Genomic DNA, 17,609 nt, shown 5'->3' with positions numbered 1-17,609 from the left:
CAGGAAATCATCCTAGGGTACATAAGGAGCTAGCTGAAACAATTTTAGAACCATTAGCAATTATCTTTCAAAACTCATGGAGGATGGGTGAGGTCCCAGAGGACTGGACATGGGCAAACATAGTACCTATTTTTAAAAAGGGGACTAAAAAGGACCTAGGGGAATTATAGACTATTCAGTTTAATTTAGATACCTGGAAAGATACTGGAACAAATTATTAAAACAAAAAATTTGTAGACACCTTGAGGATAAAAGGGTTATAAGGAACAGCCAACATAGATTTGTCAAGAACATTTCATGCCAAACAAATCTAATTGCCTTTCACAGGGGCACTAGTCTAGTGCATGGGGGGGGAAGACGTGGATTATATATTGATTTTAGTAAGGCTTTTGACACAGTCCCACATAAGCAAACTAGGGAAATGTGATCCAGATGAAATTACTATAAGGTGGGTGTACAACTGATTTAAAGACCATACTCAGAGTAGTTATTAATGATCTGCTGTCATATTGGTGGGGGGGCATATCTAATGGGGTTCCACAGGGTCAGTCTTGGATCTTGTACTATTCAATATTTTCATTAATTTCTGGATGACATCAAGCTTGGGGAGAGAAGGGGTTTCAGGCACTTCAGAGCACAGGATTAGAATTCAAAACGACCTTGACAAAATGAAATTGACAAATTAAAAATCACCAAGCTAAAATTCAATGAAGAAAAGTGAAATGTGTGGTGTTTTATAGTCAAGTAATCCACTAGTCTTAATATTAATTAATTGCTAGTAACTTAACAGCAGTCTTCATTAGATATATAGTAAACATATATACAAAGCATCTTAATTCAGCTCAATCTATCAGTCTAACCTAAAACGAACTGCTTCCTCCCACTGTCAGCTCCCACCACAATAACACATCTCCTTTCAATTATTTAGAACAAATTTGTGCGTGTGTGTAATCAGAATTAGATTGACAGTTTTCTATAAATCTTTAAATGGGTTTCCTTTGGTACAATGACTGTCTAACTTCTATATTTGCTGTATTATTGAAGTGGTTCTATGTCATTTTCATTTTCTTGCTGCTCTTGTTTTTGTACTGATTCATTTCTTCTTTTAGCTGAATTTGGTCTTCCAAGTAACCATTGCAAACGTCTCCACTTTCCTCTATACACTTGACCACTATTAGTCAGGACATCATAAGACTGAGCGTGCCATCTCTTTTGTTAAAGTATCTTTCTGGGTCTAATTTTCTATCATTCCATTTCAAATAAGGTAGTTTGTGTGAACATGACTCCAGATGTCTGGCATGGTCCTTTTTTGAAATATTAACTAATGAGATAGTATCTGAATCTGCCAATGCAGCTCTACTAAATATGTGAATTTTTTTTGCATGCAAAAGCCAATTCTAAGGCATCTTTTTCAGTTTGAGCATACTGACATTCTGGTTTTGACATAGCTCTAGATTCACAAGCAACTGGTTTCCATAGATCACTGTATGTTTGTAATAGAACTGCTCCTAGACTTTGTTTGGATGCATCTGAAATGAATGTTATAAGTCTCTTACTACCAAATAGTTTCCTACTGGAGCTATTTTTATTAGTTGATTAAACTGTTTAAGTTTTTGGTGTTGACAGTCCCAGTTCCATTGATTATTTTTACAAAGTAAAGCCCTTAAATCTGTTGTTTTTTCTGATAAGTTAGGTATGTATTTTCCTACAAAATTAACTATTCCCAAAAATTTCTGTAAAACTGCCTTTTCTTTGGGGAAAGCAATATTATCAATGGTTTGTATTCATTGTGATCCTTCACTGGTCACTATTTCTGCTAGAAACTTTAATTCTTGTACTCTAAATTTAACATTTGTTTCAGTCCTGCTGCTTTTGCGATAGATAATGCTTTAGTTAATCTTATATCATAAGTTCTTCCCCATATTATTTAAAGTTCTTCCTCGTATTATTATATCATCCATGTACATTTTCAAAAATATTTTGTATTTCTCTGTGAGATACCTCTGGACCTGAACATAATCTAAAAGGTATCTTTTAAAACAGTAATTTCCAAAAGGCATGTTAAACGGACATAGCAATTTATTTTCTTGCGCGAATGGTATTTGCCAAAATCCATTCAAAATGTCTAAAGAAGAAAAACATGTTGCTCTTATTTGTCCAAATATTTTTCCCTGTGAGATATTTTAAAATGTTCCTTTTTAACGTACTTATTTAAATCTTTTGGATCTAAACATAACCATAAGAATCCATCTTTCTTGTCTACTAATTATTAATGAATTCACCAACTCAGTCGGCTCACTCTTCAATTCTTTTAATTATATCTAAATTAACTAATTTTTCCAATTCCTTTTGAACCCTATTTCTTAAAAGCTAAGGGTATTTTATTAGTTGCATGTATAACTGGTTTCTTTGCTTCATTTAACTCTATTTCATACATTGTATCCAATTTACCAATGCCAGTGAATAATTCTATAAATTGAGGTTCTGTTTCCAGTGTTTCAGAATCCTGAATAGTCTGATATCTACCAATTAGATTTAGTGATAAACATATTTCTAAATCTAAAATAGAAATTCCTTATCCCTACTACAAATCTTATATTTTCTAAATTATCTTTAATACCTGTAATTCATAAATTACTTAACAGGTTTTTTTTCACCACTATAAGATTGTAAAGGTGTATTTGTTCTCTTACTACAGGTTTTTACTTATTTTATAATTTCTTCTGAAATTACATTAGTTTTTCACCGATACCTATTACATATGAAATAAATATTCCATTAGTAGATAGTGTAACTCTCCAAACCTCCTTTTTCAGAGAGTCACTTAGTTTCAAAATACTTAGAAATAAATTTTCTTTATCTGTAATGGCAGCTCTGAGTTCCTTGCTCAATATCTTTTCTGAAACTTTTAAATTTTGAATTAAAGGTATATTTCTAATTTTTTTCATACATCTCTGTTTACAAAGTTTTGCAAAATGGCAGATTTGAACACATGCTTAACATTATCTAGGTTGGTGCCTCCTTCCACATCTAGACCATTCTTTCACATACTCACATGTGTTAACTTTCACTGGTTTCCTCCATAGATTTTTTTTTTTAACTTTTTTTTGTTATGACCATATTCAGATGTTTGTTCTCGTTCTGAATTGTGGAATTGTTGTTGAATAAGTTGAGCAGTGAGGAATAACTAGCTAGATGGTAGTACTGCTCAAAAAGATCTGGGGATTATAGTGGATCAAAAACTGAATACAAGTCAACAGTGTGGTGCAGCTGCTAAAAAGGCTAATACCAATCTGAGGTGTATTAATAGGAGTGTTGTATGTTAGACATGGGCGGTAATTGTCCCGCTCTACTCGGAACTGCTGAGGTCTCAGCTGTAGTACTGTGTCCAATTCTGGGCTCCATACTTCAGGAAAAATGTGGACAAATGGGAGAGAGTCCAAGGGAGAGCAACAAAAATGATAAAAGTTTCAGATGCTCTGTAATAGGCTTCCCAAGGGAGGTTCTGGAATCCCCAGCATTGGAGGCTTTTAAGAACAGGTTGGACAGACACCTGTTAGGAATGGCCATGGTATATTTGGTCCTACCGTGCAGGGGCTCGGACTTGATGACATCTTGAGGGCCCTTCCAACACTACGTTTCTGTGATTCCATAGAACATATTTATTCTAGTTAAAATAGAAATATATTTCTGCCACTGCCTACGTTACTTAAAAGGTATTGGCCTCTGTCTTTTTTTTATGTTTTCTTTAAATTAGTTGTTGGGAAACAAAGAATCAGATTTTCAAAACTAGCCTCTAATTGTGCAGCCAGACATCAAATACAGACACATCAGAATTCTATGATTTCTGGACAATACTGGAAAAAATCTGATTGGGGCTTTTTCTGTTAACAAGCATGTGCCAACTGTGTGCGACAATATGGGATTAGAATTTGCCTCGGGTTGAGGAAAATGTACTCATGGCATTTTCTAGGTTTCTCTGGCCTGCTGCAAGCATTCATGTTTACGTTGATCTTAGCTGTATTTAGTGCAGCTGAGCATTATGGGAAGGAGATAGTTGGCATGCCTAAAGACTGAAAAATGGAAAAGGATTGATGACACTTTTGGGAACTTAATTGCCCAGTGAACAGTGTTTTCCTAAAGTGATATTTAAGCTCCTGTCTGGTAAATTTTGGCAGGGAAAAAAGCTGGCCTACATGTGGTCTTCGGTACTGGTTGAAAAACTGGGGGCTGGGAACTTATTTTAGCAATCTGAAGTTATGTTACTCCCAGAGACTTGCAAGAGGAATGATCTAGTGTATACTTGTAATTTTTCATGAAAACTACACATTTTTTACTCTATTTTTTTTCAGTTTTTCCTTCCCTTCCCCTGCTGCTAATTTCCCCCCATTTCACCTCCAATTTTTCCTTTTTCCATTTTGCCACAAAAAAGTGTGATGGAGGGGGTAGCAAGAGAGAAGTAGGGGGGAACTTTATTAAAAATGGGAAATTCTGATGAAACTTTTTTTCTGATTTTTAAAAGTTTCATTTTACAAAATTTGACCAGTTCTAGTTGTTTTCCTTCTTATCTTCACTTTCTCTCAATCTTGATTATCTTTTTGTTCCCTCTTATGCCACCCAGGCACGATCAGTCTTTCCGGGACTTAGTCTGAATTTCATCTTCTGTGCCACTGCATACACAGCGAGAGCAAGAATAGTTTAAGTGCTCATCATTTAAATACCTACCTAAACTAATAATTAAATGTGTATAGAAATTAACCACTTAACGAGTAGGTAGGTGAAAGGAGTCTTAGCTGTTTGATAAAGAATGGCGGCTAGATTCACCTTTTCACTGTGGTAAGCAAAGCAGAACTGAATGAAATGGAAGGTGATGGGGTGAGGTAGGTTGAGAAGGGGCGAAGGTTAGCTGGGTCTGTGGCATGCTTCCATGCATGCTGGGATTTTGGGACTCTAAAGGGTCCAGCCACCTAAACGTTGCCCATTGAGGGTGTCAAATCCCATCCAAAGTTGTCATAGCACCGAGGGGTGAACAGTACAAACAAGTACATAGCACACAGCAGCAGCCTCCAGCATCTGACAACCCTTCAACGTTGAATATAACAACTAGATTTTCTTTTGCATGTTGTATTAATGAAAGCAAAGTAACTGAAAGGAAACCTGGCCAAATGCAGGGCAGCCAAGTCATCATAGATCTCCATTTCCTGATGATTATGCTGACCTATCCTCCCTAAGAGTTTATCCCAACTAAATAATTATAACTGTGTTTAAGGCATTTCATGGAGGGGGTCTCGTATTTCCAACACAGCTTAGATTTTTTTTTTTTTGCTAATGCTAAAATAACAGCATTATTTTAGAATTAAAATCTAAGTAGCTGAACTAACAAACACTCCTGATAAGCAACTATATGAATTTCGCTGGGGGCAGCCTGCAGTCCTGTAAGGAAGAAATGACCTTATGTGCATTTTCTTGTTCAATTGCTGTCAGGATTCCTTCAAGAGGAAGCACCTCTGGGAGAACATGGAAATATCACAGCGCTAACTCAATATCCTTAAACTAGAACTGCTTTCCTTGCTCATGCTTAACTCACTGGCAATGCAATCCAGCCATTACTAAGCACTGCTACTATCTGCCTGAAGTGTAACCTTTGCCATGTGATTTTTAATTTAAAAACACTGGGCCACAAAAACACGGTGAAAGAGAATTATACCTGGCCAGAAATTTTCAAAAGAAAATTTTTTGAAAGTTGCCTCCATCCCCTCCAAAGTTGTTCTATGTTTTGAAGAAATTGTGAAAGGAAGTCAGTTGCTTTCTTTGTTTATTTTCCTCCCTCTGGTTTAAAAAAGAGTAAAAGGGGTGAGGAGAGACTGACAGAGTTGAAAAAGGAAGGAAAAAAACTCTTTAAAAAAAAATAGGAGCACATTGAAACTCCAAAGCATTGTTCTGTTGCACTCATAATGGAGCTAGCAGCAACCTTGCCATTGAGCATAAACCCATTGGGACTAGGCCTAATTCATGCAGGGGAAGTGCACCTTTGTCAAGTAAGGGGGTGTAGGCAATAGCTTTGGTACAACTGTTTTTCAGAGCTCCCTGGTAATGGAGAAGTGCCAGGCCTGGGGATACAGTTCTTCAATTCCTGCTTCCAGGTTGGGGTGCAGGCCAGCCAGTCAATATTTTGACCTAAAGATCATGATAGAAAGTCAGGGTTGGTTTCCCGTTGCACATGCTTTTGCAGCTTTTTTTGTGGGATAGAACATGATGTCAAATTTCCTTTACAAGGGTGGAAAATGTTTCCTCAAAAAGGGCTCTGATTTTGAGACTATAGTTCATGAATCTACAATGTAATTGTGTTTGTACAAATGCAGCTTTCAGACATTGGTGCATGTTACATTTTTTGAGTGAGTATAAAGCACCCAATCCTGCAACTGCGTGGCCAACCAAATTAGTCCATTAGGACTGTGTCTGGGTAACAAATATATTATCATAGAGTTGGAAGGGACCCCAGGAGGTCATCTAGTCCAAGCCCCTGCTCAAAGCAGGACCAAGCTGCTTTGGCTAACTAATGCATAGCACACCCAACTATCCATGTGAGTGAGAGTATGCAGGATCATGTCTTAAATGTATAAACTAAGTGCTGACTTGATTTCAGCTTCTTCTATATTCATTCACCATGCATCCATAACTGCAGTACACTTGCACTGCCTAGCAGTGGAGAAACTATGCTCAATACAAACTTCTACTTTTATATTAAATACAATCTAGACCGAAGAAGGATGATCTAAAGACAATGATACTATTTCTATGATGCAAGGATCTAGTCATGCAGATGGTTTGCTAGGCTGCAATGGGTGTTTGGACAGAGCCTGCAAGCACAAACCTAATTTTTCAGCAATGGGGGTCAGTATAGCCCTATCTAATCTCATCAAAGGCATATGCCAAGACTCAGCATTTTGAGCTGGGCATGAGAAGACTTTATTTAGAAATGTATTTGACATTATTTTAACACTTAGAGATGATGGAGCTCAAACACTCTGTCTGAGCCTCTTTAGTTCTGACAACCACTGCAAATCACTTGTCAACCAGTACCAGTCTCACCCCTTGTTTTCATGCACTTTAAAGCCCTACTTCAGTTGCCGACAGCTGACCTATCACCTTAGCAACATGCATGACTAAATGCACAGAAATTCCCCTGGAATACGAGTTAGTGCTGTTCCCTGGCTCAACCTCCTCAGATACTCATACTGAAGACAGTCAAACCTAATATAATAAGCAGGTGAAGCTTGCTGCTTTCACCAGGTCTGAATTTGGTCCATCATCTCTCAATCCAGTTAATCTTGGCTCCTGTGATTGAGTGTGATCCTACCCGTAGAACAGGGAAATGCCATACTCCGATATTAGTGGGCTAAGTGGGAAAATACATTTCCTAGCAGTTAATGAACTTAATTTGAGTTAGATTCAGTTCAGAAATTGACAGAATGCTTCATTAAATTATAAATGGCTTGCCCTTAGAAAACACATACAAATATGATTTCCTATTAAACAATAGGGCTTAGATTTCCAAGGCTGCCTAATTTTAATGGAAATTGGTATCCAAAGCTCTAACTCAACTTTAAAAACCACAGCCAATATGTTTTTATATTTTAGGCTTTTCCAGTTTTTACTTTTTTTAGGTTTTAAAAACAAACCAATACAACTGATGCTCTCAAACTGTATTTCTGTCACTGCTAATTTTTTCATTTGGATTTTTTTCTTCTCTCTTCCTAATGGATCAGCACCCACCGTGAGTACTTTGTTTACTTCTTTGTTAGGTCATCAATCTTTCTGATATCATCATCAGAAACACAAGAGTCCTTGAAATGTTGAAACTCACTGCTGCATCACAGCTGGGAGCAATACAGTGCTTTTTGTGGGCACCATAAAACGTTGTTTGGGTTGTTTTTTTTTTTTTTTTTAATTGTGCTGATGGAATAGTGTTTTATTTACAAAGAGGATCTGGTAATGCGAGCCTGATACTTACTCTGGTGAATAATTCTTAGATGAATACATACCTTGAGCCAGATTCTCCATTATCTGTCTAGGCCTTAATTCAGCTAAGCATATGCTAAAGTCCCTCCCCTATTCAGCAAAGTACTTAAGATAATGGGACTTGGCCCATGCTGCAGTGCTTTGCTGAATCAATGTCTTAATCCTGTCCAATATGGATACAACCTGCTTCTTATACAATTTGCAAGGCCGTGTGGCTCATGCCAGGTATGTTCAGTGAGACTATTTGGAGAAGAGTAATTTACTATAGTGAGGACTCCACAATTGGATCCTTTATTCTCTGGTTTCTACCTAACTACCAGTAAGGCTGGTCAGATGAGGTACTTCAATGTTAGTTTGTAAAATTGTAGTGTATGGTTAGTTGCTGAGTATTGATTTAAAGTAGTTATTCCAAATAAGAACCAGTAATGGGCAGCTACTGAAGGACACCTGAAATAAATAAATGATTGTTTTGAGAGGGGGTTATACAACACAGTTACTATTTCTGGAACAGCTATCATTGGTTATTATGCAAAGACGGGCAAATTACTGACTAATTTATAATTGTACCATATTGATGGCTAAATACACATATACAGAGTGTGATGGTCTATCTCAACAAACTTTGTTTTCACCTAGTGAAAAAATCTCACCATCACATCATTTAATGTATAATATAACCTTTATTTTTTCCCTAAACTCTTGGAAACTTACATAACAACCGTGCTTTAATTATGACACCATTTATAGACATTTAAAATGCATCTTAATTTATAAATATTTTACATTTGGTCCATAGAATAGGTTGCAATTTACTAAATAATACTGTACTCTTTTAAACAGGCTCTGTATATATTTTAGAATATGTATATATTACATATATATTTTTTTATATAGAGATAGATTTGCTTGGTGTTCAGAGAATAATTCCTTATTGCAAAAAGCATATATGATCATACAATAATTTTTCTTCTTTAGGGCAAATACTACAAAAAGATACAGCTATTCACAGTTTACACACAGTAGTTCTACAACACTATTTTTTGTGCTATATATGATGATGGTTTGTACAGAGTTTGCTAAAGAGCAGATCTGCCAAACATCTGTCATAATTGTTTACAATCAAACATTAAATACTGCATTTTTCTTAGAACAACATGGGACTTGAATACATTAAACAATAAAGCGAAAGTTGGAATTTTTATCCTTAGTCTAATGAAAGTCACAATTATCATGTGTATGTTTTATGTATGATATGTATGTATTTTTTTCCTAAACCCTGAAAACTTACAAGACTTTCGCATTTAGGTATGAATTCAGCTACAGATATTTAGAATGTATCTTAGATTTCAGAATATTTTTACAGTTGACCTACTGTATGAAACAGTTTAGAAGCTACTAAACAATACTTTATATGATTTTATGACATATATTTCAACCTATGTATATATATATTTTCTACAATAATGTGCTTGACATTCTGAGAATAATACCTTATTGCAAGAACATGTTTGTCACCTTCAGACAAAAACAACAACAAAAAAAACCCCAACGTACACAGTTAATGTGTTTCACATAGTAGTTCTACGTAGATTGTGTGCTATCTAACATTGCACGTTGCACAAAAGTTTGCTGAAAAAGCATGTTTCATTGCACAGTTCTGTCACAGTCATACAATCAAACATCAAATACTGCATTTCCCATAACTCTTGCCATCCTACTTATAGCTGCCAAACAAGAAATGTTGAATAGGGCCTTATCTTGCATTTTCTACACAGGAAGAACTTTCATTAGCTTCAGTGGGAGTTTTAGCTGTGTGGGAAATGCAGAATAAAACCCATAATGGAGCTTTTCATATTATAGCAATAACTTTCCCTCATGCCTTCATCACCCACAATATGTATATCAATAAAAAAAATCAAGAAAATAAAAAATTTGTCTTCAAAGTGCTAGAGCGGTCCACGACTTGAAATTTGCTTGTTAGTTACAAACTCTGTTGAAAGACCTTTAAACAGACTGAATAAACTGTCCATGATTTAAAGCCCTAAATTAGAATTATAGGGAAATGATTCGATGTTTAACCTTTTGTTTTGGTTTCTATTTTGGTGGCAATACAATATTCTTGTTAATGGTGTAATATAAATTACCTGGCTTCATCTACAAATAGTTTGTACTGGTTTTACGTGGGAATCTTAGTAAGAGCCCATAATAGTTTCATATTACCATGTATTTTGTTAAAATGTTAGAATGAAATATTTTGCTTCTAAAATGTGTATCTTAAATTCATAGATATAAAAATAGAAATAAAATGATTAAAAAAGATACAGTAAGAGACTATGTTATGAGTTTATATGGAAGTAAATGTTAAAAGTCTAAGTGTAGATAATGTATTTTGCCAGTATGTAAGAAATTGTTTATACTATAAGTTTACAAATATCAGTCTAACTGACCATGTATCAGGAATGGTTTTTAACATAACTAAACAAAAAGTATCTGAAAAATAATTGAAAGAACCAAAAAAGAATAATGTTTGCTAATATGAATTTCAAGGGCAAACTTTTCACTGGAAATCATGTGTGTACAAAATACTTTGTCTGTAAAAAACAGCTTTCAAATGTAATTGTACTTCCTGCAAAATCAGAAATAACAGTCTTGGGATTCAACTGTAAGAAATATATAATTAAACTACTAAAAATCATCAGCACAAAACATCAAATTGTTATGCTAAAAGAGAGATTAAAAATGTCCTGCATGTCAGTTTACAAATTCCAAGGTAGTTAACTCTTATTGTGAAAGGATAAAAACATTAACAGTCTGTGGATTGCCCGAAAACATAACACTTTCAACATCTGAGCCCCACAAATGGTTTGATCATACCCCCATCAATTCCCTTATAAGTGGTGATCATCTTTTTTTCTTTTTTTTTTTTTTTTTTTTTTGCCACTAGAGGTAGGTAATTATATTCTTAGACATAAATTTGTGGTCATATTCAACCATATTATTTGTTTTTCCAAAGTAGCATTTGTACCTTTCCAATACAGAAATTCAGATATATGCCTCTTTGTTTGCAGAGTTGCTTTGTTGGGCTTGGTCCGGACCATTTTCAGAATGAGTAATGTCTTCACTTGGCTGAATCATTACTTGGATGCGCTGTTTAAATAAAAAAGAGAGAGAGAAGAAGTCACTGAATATTTCTAAGCTTTTCATTCAAGTCTAATCTAAACAACTTTCTTTGGCTACTGCTGCTGAGAGAGACAATCCTGTTCATTCCACCTGCTGATGCAAAGGTTTAAATACATATGCAGTCACATTTGCTAAACATCTTAGTAACGAACACCATAAAAAGTGAGAATTTGTCTGCTTAATCAAGGCAGGAATGGGAATTATTCGTGAATGGAATAAGGTGCATTAACAAAAAACCTGAAGCGCTTAGTTAAGGATTCTTCACTAAAGTGCTTTAGTGGAATTTGGCTTTATCAAGATGAAAGGGTCTCTGCTAGGCAAATCATACTTTTTTGGAAACAAAAATATCTTGTTTCAATTATTGCATAACATGTGGCCAGACACAAATGTAATTTGATGGCTTTGATTAGCTTTTGAGAGTGTGTTAAAGAAAACAATGTTTATTGTAGGTACATGACAATTAAGAGCTTTCCCCCTACCACAATGCATTTCTTTAGACCCAACAGAGCTGCTAATGTCTAACTCTAGATGTTTTGGCTTACATGATCACTATACTTTTCTCTTCCCTTCTGTGTTTTTATTACTCAGGACATGTGCAGAAAACTAAGACGTCTGATCCTCAGTTACTTGCTGTTGCTTATTTCTTACCTGAAATTATAATCCTGCCTTGGTAATGTCAAAGGTCCTGAATGAGAGTTCTTTAGCAAAAGCTTTGCAGGATTGAATCTGTGATCAGCAAGATCACAGAGCTGTTCAGAAAATGGAATTTCCATTCTGTGAGAAATTCCAATATTTAGACATTTGTTTTCATGCTAAATTGGAACAAACAGTTGAAATGTCAGTCTTCCTCACATTTTCATTTTGATGATCTTGAAACATTATATACATTTCAAATCTATATTTACAATATGTCTAACAGAAATGTATTTACTTTATCAACTTGATTAGTTTTGATTTTCTGCAGTCAAAAATTGTTAAAATCAAAAAGTTCCCATGAAATATTTAGCTATTAATTAAATTGCATTTTTCCAAAAAAGATTTTGACTAGCTCTAATTATGCTACCAACAAAGTATTATGACTTCAAGGGCTACATGCAATGGTTTATGCCACCAGCAGAATAGGGTGCTCTAGGGTGATGGCAGTGATCAATGCAGGGAGGAGTCAGCAGGAAATATTAGGAGTTCTCTGCAGGGCAGTCTGATTCCTTCTACCTGAGCTGGTATCCAGCTGCTCCTCCCTAAACTTTGAGCTACATTCTGAGCCAAACCCAACTTACAGTAAGGGTAGATTTTGCTTTCTTAAATGTTGTACTTTTTCCTGTTTCACTTAATGATGGATGGACTTGAAAATTCCCCCCAAGAATAGGGCAGCTCCAGGTGACTGCTCTAACAGCTGGGCTCCTAGTGCTCTGCTGCCTGGCATTTCCCCACACTAGCTTTGGGACTTGGTAGCACAACTCCCCCCTGCATCTCCACTATTGTCATTTTGCCAGGGCCTTTCCTACCACTACCTCCTATCCAGCTAAGACAGAAGAAGAGTTAATACAGACCTAGATTTAAAAACTGTGTTATCACAGTGCCCGAAGGGGCAACGTGCACCTCTCTCCTCGCAGAGCAGAGAGACCTCTATGAGTTAAGAAATGCTGTTGCTGAGCTTCCCTTCCATGTGGCAGTGTGGAGTAGCAGGAGCTGCTCCATGCACCAACTTACGGAGTGGAATCTAACGCAATAATACTTTGGTGCTTCCGGTTCTTGCCCTGGCATAAGCCCAAGAATGGTGCAACATATACAAAATGAAACATTATCTTAACGAGAAAATGTTGATGCTCTGCAGATGTTCACTTAGAGTTTGGGGTAAAGGTTCACATGGTTGTAAATTTATCTGAGTGCTTTGCCTATCTACTTAGCAGTCTCGCATTATACTTAGTTAGTGCTTTATAGTTTATAAAGTGTTGATAAATGAGGTGTTAAAAATGGCTAATCAAATGTTATAGGTTGTTTCAGTTCAACTGATAACTCACACACTAACGTCTACTGCTGGGCTTTGAAACTTCTATAATGTTACTCACGTCTATATCATCAAGTAAGCATTCATCAACCCTTTCTACATGGATTCTGAACATAAAATGTAACTACGCTGATGAACTTCTATCATGTTATCGAATAGCACAACCAAAAAGCAGATGTGCCCCTATGCAACCAAGGTTCTATTTCCATGTAAATGCCCTAGTAGTAATAATAATTAGTGAAAACAGCATGGAAGAGAGATTCTGAAAATATGAGACACCAGCATCAGTGTCTCAAACTACAGACAGTTTTTCAGTCTTTCATGAAGCATCAATGAGGCTTTAAGGCTGAGTGAAGACAAGTGTTTGGCAGCAGATCTGAGCAATTCGTGAGACATTACTAGTCGACTGTACTTAGAGTCAGCTGTCTTCTTGCAAGGACTGCTGTGTCTAAACTAATTTAAGGAATATTCTAGAAAAGCCGACTGACTTTGACAAGCTCTGGCTCCTACAGTCGTGAAGGGAGGAAATATAAATCCCTGCAATTTTGCTGTATTTCAGAACAGGAAGATGTGAAGTATGTGCTCAGATAAAATCTATTTTGTGATGATGATAGCTAGTTGTAAACATTCAAATATATGCCATTTTGCCATTCAATAGCAAACAGCTTTAGAAATATTAATGGATTAACACTTCCAGTTTAACAGGCTTGTCAGTCCCATTTTATAAGAGTAAACTTGCAGAATGAAAAAAAGCCTTTATTCAAGGGACTGATCTAAACAGTTGTTTAATTGAAAGACTGAACAATGGTAAACCATAATTGTATTCAATGGACCTGAGTTTTGGGACAATTTCCCAGCTGACAGAATAGGAATGTGGGGCACTGGAAAGCCAGGCATAAATTAAAGCAGCCTCCAGGTTGCTTTAACTGTGGCAGAGGCCTGACCAGCTTCAAGATTGGGAGAACCCAAACGTGGGCTAAGATTTCTTTTGATGCCTTCCCTCTCCCCCTTCCTACACCACAGTGTAACCACACGACTGGACCTAGGACAGTATGTACGAGGATTCTTTTGGGTGGTCTCAAGACAGATTTTTGCACTCTCAGATTCACACATTAAGGCAAAAAGGGACCATAATGATTGAGTCTGACTTCCTGCATAGCACAACCATGGAACTGTATCCTGCGATTTTTGCCCATTGCTTGTGATTGAGTTACGGCTTATCATTTAGCAAGATCTCCCATCTTGAGTTCGAGAGAGAGAGAATTCACCACCTCCCTAGGGCCTCATTTCTGGAGGCCTGTGGCAATATCTTTCAGGATGCAAATAATGATATTGCCCAAAGCTGCTCTCCTTCCCCTAGTGAGGGGCCAACATAGGGAGGCAGCGCTGTCACTAAGGTCATGACCTCATATGGCATCACTATCCTAAGGACGTTAGGAGCCCAAGTATCTTTGAGGATCTGGGCCTTTCTAAATACACATTTATGCTGAAAGCTCTATGGACAATAAAGGAGTCAGGAAGGGCAAAACTGAACACTGTGTGTTGGTTTCACATATTGCCTTTCAGTGACTTGCTACAAGACAGTCAGGAAGTTTGTGGCAAGCCAGGATAGAGCCCAGAGCTCCTGGCAAGGGGTCCTGTGCAGAGTGCACTGGCCTAATCCTGCAGCATTTGCTCAGGAAAGTAGTCACCATAAAACCAATAGGACTCCTCTCATGAGTAAGGGCTACAGCTTGTGAATGCCAGTTACAATATGCTGGATTTCCCATCTCATCAAGAGCAGGGATGTAGGCAGGGAGTGAGTGACCAACTTTTAATTCCTTTTGGGAATTGTCAGCTGTATAGCCTTCCTGAGGTTTTATGTTCTTTAGTACGGACCCATGGAGAATTCTTATTCAACCTCATTGGGAATTTTGCCTGAGGAAGAACTGCATGATAAGGCCACTTTGTGCTGTCACCCCAGTGGGGGGCGGGCAGCCGAGGGGAGGAGGTGGTGGGTTGGGGAAGGTTGTGTGAAGCTCAGCTCCACTGCTGTAAAGGACTTTATGCCAGCAACATGAGTTAGAGAAAGCTCCTTCCCTACAGCTCTAAGTTGTGCCGAGGCCAGGCAGCCACAACCATCACCCTGAAATCCAGAGCAGTTTGGACACAAAGGAAAATTGGGGCCCACGTCTTCAGTAACATCACAACTAGAACCTCAGATGGTGTCAATTTGTCTAGTCCCACTTGGGGCAAGGGAGCTTTACTGACTTGCTGCTGAAGATCTAGGTCCCAGATCCCTATAACTACATCAGCCTTGGCATTGATCTAGTGCGTGTACTCCATCAGCTGCCACCAGTGTTTGAGGTAACTTGTACTTGGTGGGCAGCCATTTTGTTTGCCAGCCTTTGTAGTGGGCAGGCTTTTAGAACTGCCATTGATATGGGAGCAAGCTGAGTTAATACCTGAAGTCTTCAGAAAGATGATATGCTAAATTGAGGAGAGGAAGAGTAATGTTGATTTCCACATTCCTCTGTTTGCTGCAAAATGACTGAGCTAAATCAATTGATGCCAAGGCAACTGCTGTTACCAGTCTAATATCAGTTGGCACTGCCTGTATATCTTACCAAGTAGAATCAGATATACATTAAAAAAAACACACACACACACCTTACCTGTTTTAATGAGCCTTTTAAAGTAAGGAACATATATGCCATATAGCCTGGAATCAGCACCATAGAGGAGAGCGCCATGAACCAGCCAACCCCTTGACCCCATTTTGGGAAAACATAACTGCCCATAGTGAGAGGAGTCATTTGCACAGCGCTGAAGATAAACACTCCCTGGAAAAAAAAATAGTGAGACTTAGATGTGACTTACATTGTTCTCTGTGCTTTCCAAATCATGCCGTTGGCCTTATGCCTGAGCCTGCCTCCTCCCCCTCCCGCAATAGAGAGGAGAGGAAGGTGAGCAAAACGTGTCCCCTTACTACCTCACCGACCCCTATCTGGGGATGGGAGTAGCAGCCACTGCTGCAAGGCAGAATAACCTTGGCTTGGCCCTCCCCACCCCACACTGCCAGCCAGCCAGCGCAGCTGTGCCACTGCAGAAGGGGAAGTAGCTGAAGCAGGGACACAGCTGGCATGGCTCATCTCCCCAACAGAGCCAGCGGGAAGTAAGAACTGAACGCTCAGTCCCAGTTTTGGCCCTGCTCTCCGGTCCACCGCGTGAGATCCCTAGAAGCATTAGTTTCCAAATGGGAGGAGTTTAACTGCTTTAGGCTTTTTACTTCAATGTGCTGTAAATGCTAAAAGGTATAACAATTACTAAAGGAGATGTGAATCTGTGATGTGCAGACTAGCTGCACTGGACCAAAATTTGAGGTGTGGTGATGACTAGCTCATGCCAGAAACCCAACAGTCCCCTGCAGAGGTTGATGCATACATTCCTGTCATTGCTTGAGTCCTTTCAAAAACACCCCAGGCAGGCTCTAAAGATGCTCCAGGACCAGAGCCGGGTGTTATGGGCCTAGGAATTGGGCTGTGGTCTGCATGTTTCTGTGCGTAAACTCCCTGACCTTGCAGCAGCCTCAATGCATATTCCTTACGCAAATTATTCCTACACTTCGGACTAGCGCCTGGAAGGTATGCATGGGTGGCACGTAGCCAGCTACACATTCATAATGCTTTTGCTGTATATATGATATATTGAGAGAAAGGAGTAGAGATTTAGGCCTCTTTCAAAGCACTTGCCAGAATTTGGCCTATAGTTTTTTAATTAATCACACTTCTTAAAAGGACAGAGCATCCTAAAATGAAACAGTTTTGGTACACATTATAGCTGTCAGCCTAACTATTCACTCAGAGCTAATGTGTGGCATGTAGTATCTTAGCCTCAAAATGAAAGTATACGATGCTGACAAAAACTAGCTGAAAAAGAACCATAGCTTTGGATCAGATCCTCTGTTAGTATAAAATTTCATCGCTCCATTTAGGTTGCTAGAGTCACACTGAGTTATACTGGCTGAGGATTGGCCCTTCATTCGAGATGGAGTTGTACATACAAAGAAAACAGGTCAGCTTTTCAAAAGCATGCCCAAATTTTGATGTTCGTGACTGCACAGAACTGCTCAAACTCCCTCTTTTGAAAATTTGTTCCTAACTCTTTCCCATTTCAGTTGCTGTCTATTGTATGCATTGGATTTAGGTGGTAGAAATAATAGAAATATTGGGTGGGCATCTTGTCAAGTTCTTACTTCTTTTCAGTTATAAGAACTGAGGGAACAGAGTTCAGGGAGAAGAGATCATGAGTGTGTGCGTGCCAGTTTGGATGAATTTCCCACCTCAAACATTTTTTGGAAACGTTTTGAAAGGTACCATTTCAACATATTTGCAATAGAAAGTTTTGGTTTTTTGAGTTG

General features: G+C 37.9%; 1 protein-coding gene across 2 annotated transcripts in view; it reads right to left on the bottom strand.

The window, feature by feature from the left end:
• Positions 1-8,682: 8,682 nt before the first annotated feature.
• Positions 8,683-17,609, bottom strand: part of SLC6A1 (solute carrier family 6 member 1) — a 104,096-nt gene continuing 95,169 nt past the window's right edge. For both annotated transcript variants that reach the window (XM_067568046.1, XM_067568047.1), the window contains exons 14-15: positions 15,865-16,032; positions 8,683-11,169 (exon numbers count right to left, since the gene is read on the bottom strand). In XM_067568046.1, the coding sequence (XP_067424147.1) occupies positions 11,065-11,169; positions 15,865-16,032 (273 nt within the window). In that variant the 3' untranslated portion in view covers positions 8,683-11,064. The remainder of the gene's footprint in view (positions 11,170-15,864; positions 16,033-17,609) is intronic.

Source organism: Emydura macquarii, unplaced genomic scaffold, assembly GCF_026122565.2.
Source record: "Emydura macquarii macquarii isolate MOO-44397 ecotype Brisbane River unplaced genomic scaffold, CSIRO-AGI_Emac_v2 contig_2846, whole genome shotgun sequence".
NCBI lineage: Eukaryota > Metazoa > Chordata > Testudines > Chelidae > Emydura > Emydura macquarii.
This window is presented reverse-complemented; position numbering and strand designations above follow the sequence as displayed.